This window comes from Trachypithecus francoisi, unplaced genomic scaffold, assembly GCF_009764315.1.
Source record: "Trachypithecus francoisi isolate TF-2019V2 unplaced genomic scaffold, Tfra_2.0 Lachesis_group15, whole genome shotgun sequence".
Taxonomy (NCBI): Eukaryota; Metazoa; Chordata; class Mammalia; order Primates; family Cercopithecidae; genus Trachypithecus; species Trachypithecus francoisi.
Genome location: NW_022681460.1, coordinates 114,119,059 through 114,131,247, shown reverse-complemented (window position 1 = coordinate 114,131,247; position 12,189 = coordinate 114,119,059). Strand labels below are relative to the sequence as shown.

The 12,189-nt window shown below is 52.9% G+C and overlaps 1 protein-coding gene across 7 annotated transcripts in view; it reads right to left on the bottom strand.

Annotated features, from left to right (window-relative positions):
- The window catches only part of LMF1 (lipase maturation factor 1), a 104,205-nt gene that overhangs the window by 70,492 nt on the left and 21,524 nt on the right, over positions 1-12,189 (bottom strand). For 6 of the 7 annotated variants that reach the window (XR_004443090.1, XR_004443091.1, XM_033236317.1 and 3 more), the window contains exon 3: positions 4,465-4,475. Coding sequence is in view for 4 of the 7 variants with exons in the window: in XM_033236317.1 (XP_033092208.1) it covers positions 4,465-4,475 (11 nt within the window). In the remaining 3 variants the exon portion in view is untranslated. Of the gene's footprint in view, positions 1-4,410; positions 4,476-12,189 lie in introns of all 7 variants that reach the window. The other variant, XM_033236322.1, reaches the window with a different exon arrangement.

Genomic DNA, 12,189 nt, shown 5'->3' with positions numbered 1-12,189 from the left:
CCTGGAGGGAAAGCAGCCGCCCCATGGAGCCCCGCCACTCACTGCTGCGGGTCCTCTCGGGTTCCTGCATCCTTTCCAATGCACAAGGGCGGCTGGAGGCTCCAGAGACTCCCAGATCCAGGCTCACTGAATATCAAAAGGTGCACTCACTACAGGCGGCAGGAAGCTGCTGCGCTTGGGGCTGCGGAATTCATTGCTGTCAGGCTCCTTCTTTGAAGTGAATGTTACCAAACTCAGCAGCCCTCAAAGCTCAGCTCTATCTAAACTCCAGCAGAAACACGGACGGCAGAATGGGGCTTAACAAATATTGTGGTTTTCCTGTGTCCTGGAAAGCGCGGCCCCGACGAACGTGGCTTCCTCCTGCCCAGCAGTCGCGTCTGTCTGAACGGGGCGCAGGGCCCTGGGACACAAAGCCCAGGACAGCAGCAGGCGAGCTCACCGGAGGTGCTCTTACAACAATAGAGAGATGCGAACAGAGACCCAAAGACCAGCCTGGGCAGCACAGTGGGACCCCATCCTGACAAAAAGTTTAAAAATTAGCTGGCCAAGGCAGTGCGCCTGTAGTCCCAGCTAATCAGGAGTCTGAGGCGGGAGGATGGCCTGAGCCTGGGAGGTCAAGGAGCTGAGATTGTGCCATTGCACCCCAGCCTGGGCGACAGAGCAAGACCCTGACTTGAAAAGAAAAGAAACGTAAACGTTCTGTGGATGGTGTGGTCACCCTGAGAAAAAGGAAGACACTAGCGGAGGGGGTGAGCGGACTCCCCAGCTGGCCGCCATTTCACTAAGAGCGGCTGCGTGTGTTTCAGGCCGGTCCCGCTCACGCCCACAGCATCGCGAGAGCATGTCCCGGGGAGCCCACACCCAGCCGTGAGCCCTCAGAAGACAGGGTTTGCTGCTAGTGAAATGTTAGGATCTTTGACTGGCAGCTTCTGCAGACTGTGCTGGGTTGAGAATGGTCTGGGGCCAGGCACAATGGCTCATGCCTGTAATCCCAGCACTTTGGGAGGCCGAGGTGGGCGGATCACCTGAGGTCAGGAGATGGAGGCCATCCTGGCCAACATTGTGAAACCCCGTCTCTACTAAAAATACAAAAATTAGCCGGGCCTGGGGGTGGGCGCCTGTAATCCCAGCTACTTGGGAGGCTGAGGCAGATAATTGTTTGAACCTGGGAGGCGGAGATTGCAGTGAGTCAAGATTGCCGCCACTGCACTCCAGCCTGGGCAACAGAGTGAGACTCAGTCTCAAAAAAAAAAAAGGCCTGGGACCGCCCAGCGGGGAAGCCACAGCTATATGCAGAGCACGTGAGGTACAGCCAACGCAACCAAGGACTAGAGCTTTTTATTTAGCTTCAATTAATTGTAAAAACACATGTGCCAGTGGCCAGGCTAGGTGGGTGCCCTGGAAGCCTGGACCACCTGGAGACAGCTGGCTGCTACCTGGGGGCGCATACTACTGGAGGATGCTGCTCACCAGGCCGCAGGGTCCCGGTAACCGCCCCCACCCCCCACCCCCCCCCCCCCCGCCAGAGCCACCTGATCTCCACTAAAGCCCACTGTGCAAAATGAAGACAAGGATGGTCACTGAGATGGACACAGAAGCACACGTGACTCGGATGAGATGAGGAGCACAGGCACAAACTGCCTTCTCCCAGGCCGCCCCGAACCAGGCCACAGGAAAGGAGCCTCCCCAGAGGTCTCAGATCAGGAGGCCTGACCTTCCAGTGCCTTTGGTTTAGCTGTTCTGAGGCCCAGCACCCGGCGTCATACCTCAGTAACTGGCAGCTCTATGTTCTCCAAGATCAGGGAAGGGAAGAGAGTTCAAAGACGCGTGGCCACTCGGAAGGCAGGGAGAGCTCTGCCGAAGCTACTATGAGTCTTCTGAATTTCTGAGCGACAGTCCAAAGTGACGTGCTGAGCTGCTGCAGGGTCAGACACAACATGAAACTCAGGCTCACGAGGACTCCCAGGCGGAAAACATGAACATTAACGAGTCAATGATTCGCTTCTGAGTCCCTACAACGACCACCTGCCACTAAAGAACCCGTTAGAATGTGTGACGCGCACCTGAGAACACCCAGGGAGGCGAGGGCACAGAAGACGGACTTCCGTCCGCTGGGAGCACAAGCACAGCCCCTGAGGACGGCCACACAGGCTCACGTCCCACCCCCCAGGCAGACCCCATTGCTTTTGCTTCAGCAAGTGGTTGGGGACACGGGAGGGTGGCTCCAGAGTCACCCGGCCCCTGGGCGGCCTCTGCCGCTCCAGCAATGCCTCTTGGAGTCCACTTCCCCAGGCGCTTCCCCCACACCCTACTTAGAGAGGCTATGTTCCCCAGGAGGCCTCACGGGCAAAGGCACGGGGAGGGTGGGCTCCAGGCCTTCTCATCCTCAGCAATGGGTCCTGTGGCCTCGGTGCTGAGACAGGGCAGCACTCGCAGGCCCATCCCTCACAAGGAACACACACACGTGGGCTGCTGCTCCCTGAGCCTGCCCCTGCCTGCGCATGGCCCCAGCGGTGCTGGCCGTGTGCACTGGCCTCACAGGATTCGGTTTCATGATCACTGCTCAGGATTCACAGCATCAGACAGCAGGGACTTCTCCCGCTAAATACAGGTGTTAGGACCTAAAGGTTTCGCTCCTCATAAGAACTAGGAAAAAATAATACTGTTGTAATTTACGATATTAATTTTTTAAAGTTTTTTTGTGGTGATAGGGTCTTGCTATGTTGCCCAGGCTGGTCTCGAACTCCTGGGCTCAAGTGATCTAGCTTTAGCCCCTAAACTGCTAAGATTATAGGCATGAGCCACTGCTCCCGGCCTGTTGTAATTTTAAATAAATAAAATTTACTAAGAAAAGATTTGTTTATCTAAGTGTTGAAGAATATAGTTTTCTCTGTGGGCATTTTGGTACTAAATGCATCCTGACGCACTCTGGGGGAGGCCTGGGACTCCGGCTGCCGCACACGCTTCCTTACGTCTACTCACTCCTCCTGGTGCACTCTGGGGGAGGCCTGGAACTCAGGCCACTGCACACGCTTCCTTACGTCTGCTCACTCCTCCTGGCGCACTCTGGGGGAGGCCTGGGACTCCGGCCGCCGCACACGCTTCCTTACGTCTACTCGCTCCTCCTGGTGCACTCGGGGGGAGGCCTGGGACTGAGGCCGCCGCACGCGCTTCCTTACGTCTACTCGCTCCCACACTCGTGGGCACTCTGCTCCCTTGATGCAGCCACGCGACTGGTGGGCACAGAACCAGCTGGTTCCGACCAGGTCGTGTCAGATTTGCAAATGGAAAAGGAATTCCTGAAATAATTCACTGCTTCTTGCTTTAAGAAAAACATGGAAACAATGAACAGATGTAAGCATGCAGAGCCGCACACCGTGACAGTGCACGCTGAGCCAGGCGGCACCCAGCAGCCAGGAAACCCATGAGTGACAGTGGCCGAGGTGGCCTGGTCCTCTGCAATGACAGGTACCTGCCTTTTAAGGTGATTAAAATCAGGAATAAGGTTCTTTTATATTTACATTTTAACAGATTGTGATGTTCTTCCTTTCTTTGATTCAAACCAAATTTCCAGCATCTCTGGTGCTCAAAAGGAATGAAAATATGTGAGGAATAAAGGCATGAAGACAGTGACCTCTACCGCAAGGATACAGGCCCTAAGGCCTGAGACTGTGAAAGGGGCAGGCAAAGATCCACGCCCAGACAGGCCACCCCTGCTCTCCCAGGAAGGGGCCGACAGCCAGAGAGGTCAGGGCAGAGACAGCCTGAGTGAGAGGCCCAGGCCAGGGCCTTTACCAGCAGAGACCGGTCCCTCCACCTGCACCCTGAGGTCAGGGAGAAAGGCAGGGGTGGGGAGTGCTCATCCTTCCCAAGGTCCTGGAATCAGGTCCACTGATCAAGCCACTGTGTGTCCCATGACATTCTGGAGGCCTCTGGGCCCAATGGAGGGTACACCCACTATCCTCTGATCCTGTCCTGTCCACTGGGCAGCTGCCCTCTTCCCATCCTCCAGTATTGACTGTGTTGTGTGGGATAGGGAGGACCTCTGATCCCCTCCACCAAACAAAGCACAAGCCAAAGTGCCCACCCGCGTTAGCGCCGTGAGCAACATGAACCTTCTCTGTGCCGAGGTGCACACAGCCTAAGTGTCCACGGGGGATGGGCCCGTGGGTGCTCTGCCTCTGCTCCAGGGCAGCAGTGGGGAGACCACACCTCTGAGATGCCCACGATCACACGTGTGGCCATCCGTCTGTAGGTGCCTGGGACCTGGGAGCCCAGGAGCTCCCGCATCCAGGGAGGAGGCACGGATCAGATCACAAGCGCTCACCACTGCCATCTGTGCATACTGGGAAGGCTGATGGCAAAGGCGAAGGAACGGGAGAGGCCAGGAAAAGTGTGTGAAGTACATACCAAACACACAACGCTCAGCTCTCGCAGAGCTTTCTCTAAGCGCATCTCACTTACCGAAGGAGTACCTGAAAAACGAAAGAAACGCGTATTAACACTTTGGCTTGTCTCGACCAAAATCCAGTTTCCCCCCGAATGAAGCCCCCCCCGGCGCCCAGGACAGTGTGGGGTCAGGGAAACCCTGCCAGGGGGACCTGCCCGCTGGGCATTAGGGGAACAGGAGCCCCTCCCCACGGCCCGCACACAGGCAGGCCCAGAACAGGCAACCAAAACACATTCCCAGATACACCGATGATGCACCCATAGAAATTAAACACACGTATTTTGCGGATGAGTGAATTAATACTTATTTTTTTGCAGCATCAATTAAATGCCACCAAAAATGTCATCCTTTGGAATCTGAAAATGTAAGGACATCACATGACCTCGAGCGCAGATCATTAGAAAACGGATCTTGAATGAAAGGAATGGGTGGGAAAGGCTGGGAAAGGCCTGAATCGCCACCAAAAGGGGCTTCAGTGATGCTGTGACCTGCTTCTCACCCTCAGACAGCGGAGCTGCAGGCAAGCAGCATGCGTGTCTAGAGGACCCCAAATCACAAACGTGGAGCCCCCCCACATGCACCGAACACACAGCTTCCAACACATCCCACACCTGCCTCCGCCTCTGGCCTCTCTAACCCCACCCCACCTCACAGCAACACCTACCCTTGGGCTCCAGAAGAAACCCCCTCTGCCACTGTGGTCCTGCAAGAGGCGGGCAGGGCGCACCGATGCCTGTGGGAGGAGCCCTGCCTCAGGTGCTCAGTGCCGTGCCCGACGCAGAACGCACCGTATGTGGTTCGTGGACATGAAATGTACACAACAGGCCCGTCCACAGACAGAGGCCGTAGATCACCAGGTGTCTTCTGGGGTTGATCAGAATTTTTTGTTTTTGAGACACAGTCACATTCCATCACCCAGGCTGGAGTGCAGTGGTGCATAAGCTCACTACTCAACCTCAACCTCCTGGGCTGAAGCAATGCTCCCGCCTCAGCCTCCCAGGTTGCTGGGACCGCAGGTCTGCACCATGATGCCCCACTAATTTTTGTATTTTCTATAGAGGTTCTGCCACGTTGCCCTGGCTGGTCTAACTCCTGGACTCAGGTGATCCTCCTGCCTCCGCCTCCCTAAGTGCTGGGATGACGGATGTGAGCTGCCCCGGCCAGAATGTTTTAAACTTGGTGCTGATGGCATCAGAGTCCATGAATATGTACATTGACTTGTACACTTTATATCAGGGATGTCCAATCTTTTGGCTTCCGTGGGCCACAGTAGAAGAAGAAAAATTGTCTTGGGTCACACATAAAATATACTAGCACTACTGATGGCTGATGAGCTAAAAACAAAACAACTCATAATGTTTTAAGAAAGTTTATGAATTTGCTTTGGGCCGCATTCAAAGCCATCCTGAGCCGTGTGTGGACAAGCTTGCTTTAAATGCAGTTTTACGGTATGTGAAGTACATCTCGCTAAAGACATTAAGCAGCAACGCTGCCTAATGAAATCTGTAGGAATGAAAGGCTACAGGGTGTGGGAGGCCCTCAGGGCCCACTGCCCGTCCCAGGGCTCCCTACACCATCCGACCTTTGAATATGTCTGTGATTTTCCCCCTTGACATTACAATAAAAACACAGCGAAGGCCATGACAAACGACATCTGAGCTGTGAGGGAGGTGGGTGGGGACAGAGCGCTGGAAGGCTCATTCTTCAACCACATCAGGTGTGTGGCTGCCTCAGCGGCTCTGATGTCTTTTTAAATCATCCCTTACCCGGTAGAGATCCACACTATTTATAGGTAAAAGAGGATTAAGTCTGGATTTGCTTTTCACTCCAGAGGAAGGAGGCTGGGAGGGAGAGAGGGCACCCTGTGGGCTGCAGAAGGAGGCTGGGAGGGAGGGGGGCACCCCATGGGTTGAGGAAGGAGGCTGGAAGGGAGAGAGGGCACCCTGTGGACTGAGGAAGGAGGCTGGGAGGGACAGAGCGCACCCCATGGACTGCAGGATGCACTCCCTGCCCCCATTTCCATGACCAAAACCTTCCATGCAGCCGCTGTACATACTGGCTAATGCTAGAAATAAATTTACCCCCAAAATGTTCCCAATACATAACCTTAGTTGAACAGAGAAAGGAAAAGGAGCTGATTTTTAAAATCCATAAAGAATAAAAGCTTTGCTCTTTTATTAGCCAGGTGTGGTAACGCACGCCTGTAGTCCCAGTGACTTTGGGGCCAAGGCTGGAAGATGGCTTAAGCCCAGGAGTTTCAGGCTGCAGTGAGCCAAGATCGCGCTACTACTGCAGTCCAGCCTGGGCGACAGGGCAAGAGACCCGATCTAAAAAGATGCAGCCTCACGCTTTTATCAGAAGGGACCAAGGCCTGGAAGAGTTTCAGTGACTCAGTGCCACCAAAATACAAGTGTTGAGCGGAGATGGGATGAGCCCAGATGCAGCTGCCTTCACGTCGGCTGAGGGTGTTTCAAAACCTATTCTTCTGTCACTTCACCTGCTTTGAATTTTGAATTTCAAAGCTGCCTGATAAAAGATTCTTTAAATAGCAGGTTTTAGCTAAGGTAATGACATGAAAAACTAAAACGACTTACTTTCATAGCTTTTATCATATTTTCAACAGTTGGGACTTACGTTAGAAGATACCGACTCCATGGAGTTCTTTTGGGGTTTGTTCTGCTGTTTTGTTCTTTAAAGAAACTCAAGTCCTTCCTCACATGGTGGGACGTAGATTTTGCTTTTGGATGGTCGGGGTTAACATGCTCCCTCTGACTGCCTTGTGAGGTCAGGAACCTGCTCCCCCGTAAGCCCCCACACCCGACTGACAGGCCGTTGGGGTCTCTGTGCTAGGGAGGCAGCAAGACCCCGGATGGCCTGCAGATGCTGCACATGGCCCCAGTACAGGCCCTGCCCCCTTGCACTTCACAGGGCTCCTGTTTCTACAGGAAGCCTTTGATTTAAAAGCACATTCGGTTCCAGCTATTTATCATCTGTAAAAAGGCCTCATGTAAATATTTGTTAAATTTTATGCTCCCCATTTTGGGGTAGGCTAGTTGTAAATTTGTAAGAAATCTTCCACTTTCTGGCCTAGCACAAAGAACTTTGCTGGAGGCCTATCTAGAAAGTGTGTAGTAGGAACTTAATCATGAACCATGTTCTCCTGAACCACGCCTGGGTTCCTGACTTGTGTCTGCAGCTGACCACATCATCAAGACTCAAGTCTTTGTCATGTGGTGAAGGCCAAACGTGTAGATTTATTTACAGAAGTTACCAACAAAAATACCACAGGAAAAGAACAGCACCTTTGGGTGAGAACAGCTGGGGGGCTTCCATGTCTACCCACCCCACAGGAGAGGGGGTGCAGCACCCACCAGACCACTGTGCCTCCCACCCAGTCACCAGAACGGGGTGGCAGCTAGCACTGGCAATGTCGGAATGCTGGGTCCCGTTGTGCAGGGCCATGGCTTGCCTGGCACAGGGAAGTGCTAGACTGAACGGTGGCTTGCAGGGACGGCAAGGACAGCACTGGATGGAGGCTCACGAGGACGGCAGGGACGGTGCTGGACGGCGGCTCGCAGGGACTGCAGGGACAGGGCTGGACGGCAGCTCGCGGGGACAGCGAGGATGGGGCTGGACTGTGGCTCGTGGGGACGGCGGAGACGGGGCTGGACAGCGGCTCGCGGGGACGGCGGGGACGGGGCTGGACCACACATACCAGGTCATCAGCGCCAGTGAGGCAACTGGCTCACTGCAGACACGACCGCTGCCACCCCAATGTTTAAGTTCATACAACACAGAAAATAAAATGGTAATAACAAGAGGTGTCTTCGCAAACATCTGTTGCCTGTTGCCACTTACTGGAGCTGCCAAGAGGAAGTCCAGGTCCCAGAGCTGTTGGGAGGACCTGGGCTTTGAAGCCAGGCAGCGCAGGGAGCACCCAGTGCGTGCGCGGCTCCCATGGACAGACGGACAGATAGACAGACGAACGGACGGATGGGCGGTGCTCCCATTACTGTGCGAAAACCGACCTCACAGTACATATTCCATTCACTACAGGTGAGCAATTTAAAAGAGGATGTAAATAGCCCTTAAAAGTGTAAGGAAAAAGTGCTGGAGGCTGTTTGGACGCAGCACCAAAGGCAGCAGTGAAAATGGGGAAAGGGGCCGGGCGCGGTGGCTCAAGCCTGTAATCCCAGCACTTTGGGAGGCCAAGACGGGCGGATCACGAGGTCAGGAGATCAAGACCATCCTGGCTAACACGGTGAAACCCCGTCTCTACTAAAAAATACAAAAAACTAGCCGGGCGAGGTGGCGGGCGTCTGTCGTCCCAGCTACTCGGGAGGCTGAGGCAGGAGAATGGCGTGAACCCGGGAGGCGGAGCTTGCAGTGAGCTGAGATCCGGCCACTGCACTCCAGCCCCGGCGACAGAGCGAGACTCCGTCTCAAAAAAAAAAAAAAAAAAAAAGAAAGTGGGGAAAGACGGCAGACTGGACCACAGAGGAACCCCGTGCAGAAAGCAAAGTCCGTCGCGTGCAGAATGGGATGCGGCCGAGGGGTCGCACCTTCCACGCGCGTTTACCTTCTGCTGGAGGCAAAGGGCCCAGTTCCCGGACAGCAGGGCCTCTTACAGATGGAGAAACAACGAACATTCACACCAAAGGGGAACGGCAAAGGCAAAACACAAACCCCCAGAGAAACAAAAAAGAGCAAAAAAAAGAAAAATTACTTGGCAGAGAAATGTGCATTTAAATAACATTATTTTCACTTATAAACACTCTGGTTTTTCGGAAATGGGATGTTCTGAGTAGGGAAGAGGACAACAGCACGCTGTCCCCGCCGTGAGCATGCAGCCCTGGGTGCAGGCTGGTGGCATCCGTCCACCAGGCACCACGCACACCCTGCCCCAGCCGTCCACCTTGGGAGCTCACTCACTAAGTCACAACCCTGCAAAATATCCCTACGCCACAAAGCTGGCCACTGAGGCGCCACTTCCAGCAGTAAAAAACCAGGAACCACCACCAACGTGCCGGCCAGTGGGCTTGGCGCAATGAGCAAACTCATGTAACAGACGGCCCTGTGGCCACCACACACTCCACTGAGCAGCGGAAGTCCAGATGGGCGCGTGGCAGCTGAGGCCCCGACCGGTGCATTGCTGAGGCTGCCAGCGTCAGGCCTTGACCCTGCTGTCTCTGCGGCAACCCAGACCGCGCTCCATGTGGCCTCTGCCTCTGTCAGGAGCAGTACACGCTGCCCAAAGCTGCTGTCAGACAACATCGGCGAGATGGGAAGATGCTTGCGATTTGATGGGAAGTAAAAAAAAGTTTAGTTATTTCCAATATTGTCATAAGGACTAGGTAATGAAAATTGTTTAGGAATTAAGTGAATAGACAGCGAATAAAACAGGATGTGCCATCTGGGCCCATTTTTGTTACAGAGAAGCCCGAGGCAGTGGGCTAAAAGGAGGTCCCCAGAAAGACATGTCCACATCTTAATTCCTGAACCCCATCTTATTTGGAAAAGGTGTCTCTGTGGAGGTAATTAAGGATCTTGAGGTGAGGGCCTCCTGGATTATCTGATCACAGGTGTCCTTATCAGAGATAGGTACCAGGAACCCTGAGACAGACTAAAGAGGAGATGGCAAAACGGCAGGGACTGGAGTGATGTGCCCACAAGCCGGGGACGCCCGGAGCCCCCAGGGACTGGAAGAGACAAGGAAGGACCCTCCCGTAGAGACTCAGAGGGAAGGGAAGGACCCTCCCATAGAGACTCGGAGGGAACTGGCACTGCTGACACGCTGATTTCGGACTTCTGGCCTCAAGAACTGTGGGAGAGTAAATGTTTCTTATTTGAAGCCTCCCCACGTGGTCACTGTCATGGCTGCGGAATGCTGCCAATCGTCTCTCACAGGGCCATGGGAAGTGGTTTGGACATATCTCCATTCCTGGATAACCACATCAAAGCACAGGCTCACCCACCGGGGACCAGCATCATGGAGGACAAGGCAGGTGGCGTGGGAGGGTCCTCCCCACAGGCAGCACCCTGCCCGGGAAGACAACCACAGGAAACAGCGGGCACACCCCAAAGAGGAACACCGTTTATTTAAAGGGATGCATAACTTTAAAATATCAGTGTCATAAAAGATGGACGTCCCAGAAGAGACCGGACAACTAAACCCAGCGCTTAACCCTACTCTGGAAAGTAAATGCTATGAAGATTATTCTTAGGTCAGATGACAAACTGGAAAATGAGCGAGAGATGCAGTCACAGAACGTCAACCACATTAAACTTACTGCAGCGGATCCCTGCGGGAATGAAAAGAACACGCTTCTCAGGAAACACACTCGTAAGTATTTCAGGGTAAAGGGGTTCATCAACTATGTCAAAGTGGCTGATAGTATCGTGCTGATCTTCTATGTCCTCATTTTTTTTTGTTTAGTTGTTATTTCAATTACTGAAAGTGACTGATGTTAAAATCTCCACACAGAATTGTGAATTTGTATATTTCTTCCTTGACTTCTGCAATTTTTGCTTCATATATTGTGAGCTCCAGTATGTGATGCCTTTATGTCTTTGTGATCAATTAACTCTTTTATTACCACAAAATGTCTCTGTACACCTCCGGTAACACTCCGTGTCTTGAACTTAACTTTGTCTAAAGTTCATACAGCCACTCTAGTTTTCCAGTACAGTTATGTCGTCTGTCCCTCTTTAACTTTATCCTTCCTCTTTCAACTAATCTGTACCTTTATATTTAAAGCATATCTCTTGAAAACTGCATATACTTAGGCCGGGCGCGGTGGCTCACGCCTGTCATCCCAGCACTTTGGGAGTCCGAGGCGGGCGGATCACAAGGTCCGGAGATCGAGACCATGGTGAAATCCCATCTCTACTAAAAATACAAAAAATTAGCCGGGCACGGTGGCAGGCACCTGTAGTCCCAGCTACTCGGGAGGCTGAGACAGGAGAATGGCGTGAACCCGGGAGGCGGAGCTTGCAGTGAGCTGAGATCGCGCCACTGCACTCCAGCCTGGGTGACAGAGCAAGACTCCATCTCAAAAAAAAAAAAAAAAAAAAAACTGCATATACTTGATACTTGATTTTTTCAAATTGATTTTTTTTTTTTTTGAGATGGAGTCTCACTATGTTGCACAGGCTGGAGTACAGTGGCACGATCTGACCTCACTGCAACCTCTGTCTCCTGGGTTCAAGTGATTCTCCCTGCCTCAGCCTCCTGAGTAGCTGGGATTACAGGCACAAGCCACTACACCCGGGTAATTTTTGTATTTTTAGTAGAGACGAGGTTTCACCATGTTGGCCAGGCTGGTCTTGAACTCCTGATGACCTCAGGTGATCCACCCGCCTTGGCCTCCCAAACTGCTGGGATTACAGGAGTGAGTCACCGTGCCTGGCCTGATTCTAAACCTCTGTCTTTTAAATGGAAGATTTAGTCACTTACATTTAATGTAATCATTGATACGGCTGATTGGTTAGTTTTTTGTTTTCAGAGTCTCATCTGGTTTTTCGTCCGTTCCTCTGTTCCTGCCTTCTTACTGTAAGCAAATATGTCTAACACTCCATTTCAGTCACTCCACAGGCTCCTCAGCTCCATATCTTCGCACTACTTTGAGTGATTGCCCGAGGCCTAACAATAGGCATTCTCGCCTGCTCACAACAGACCTGGGGTTAATAGTTTCCGCTTCACGTAGACTTTAGAGAGCCAGTGACTTTACAGATTCAGG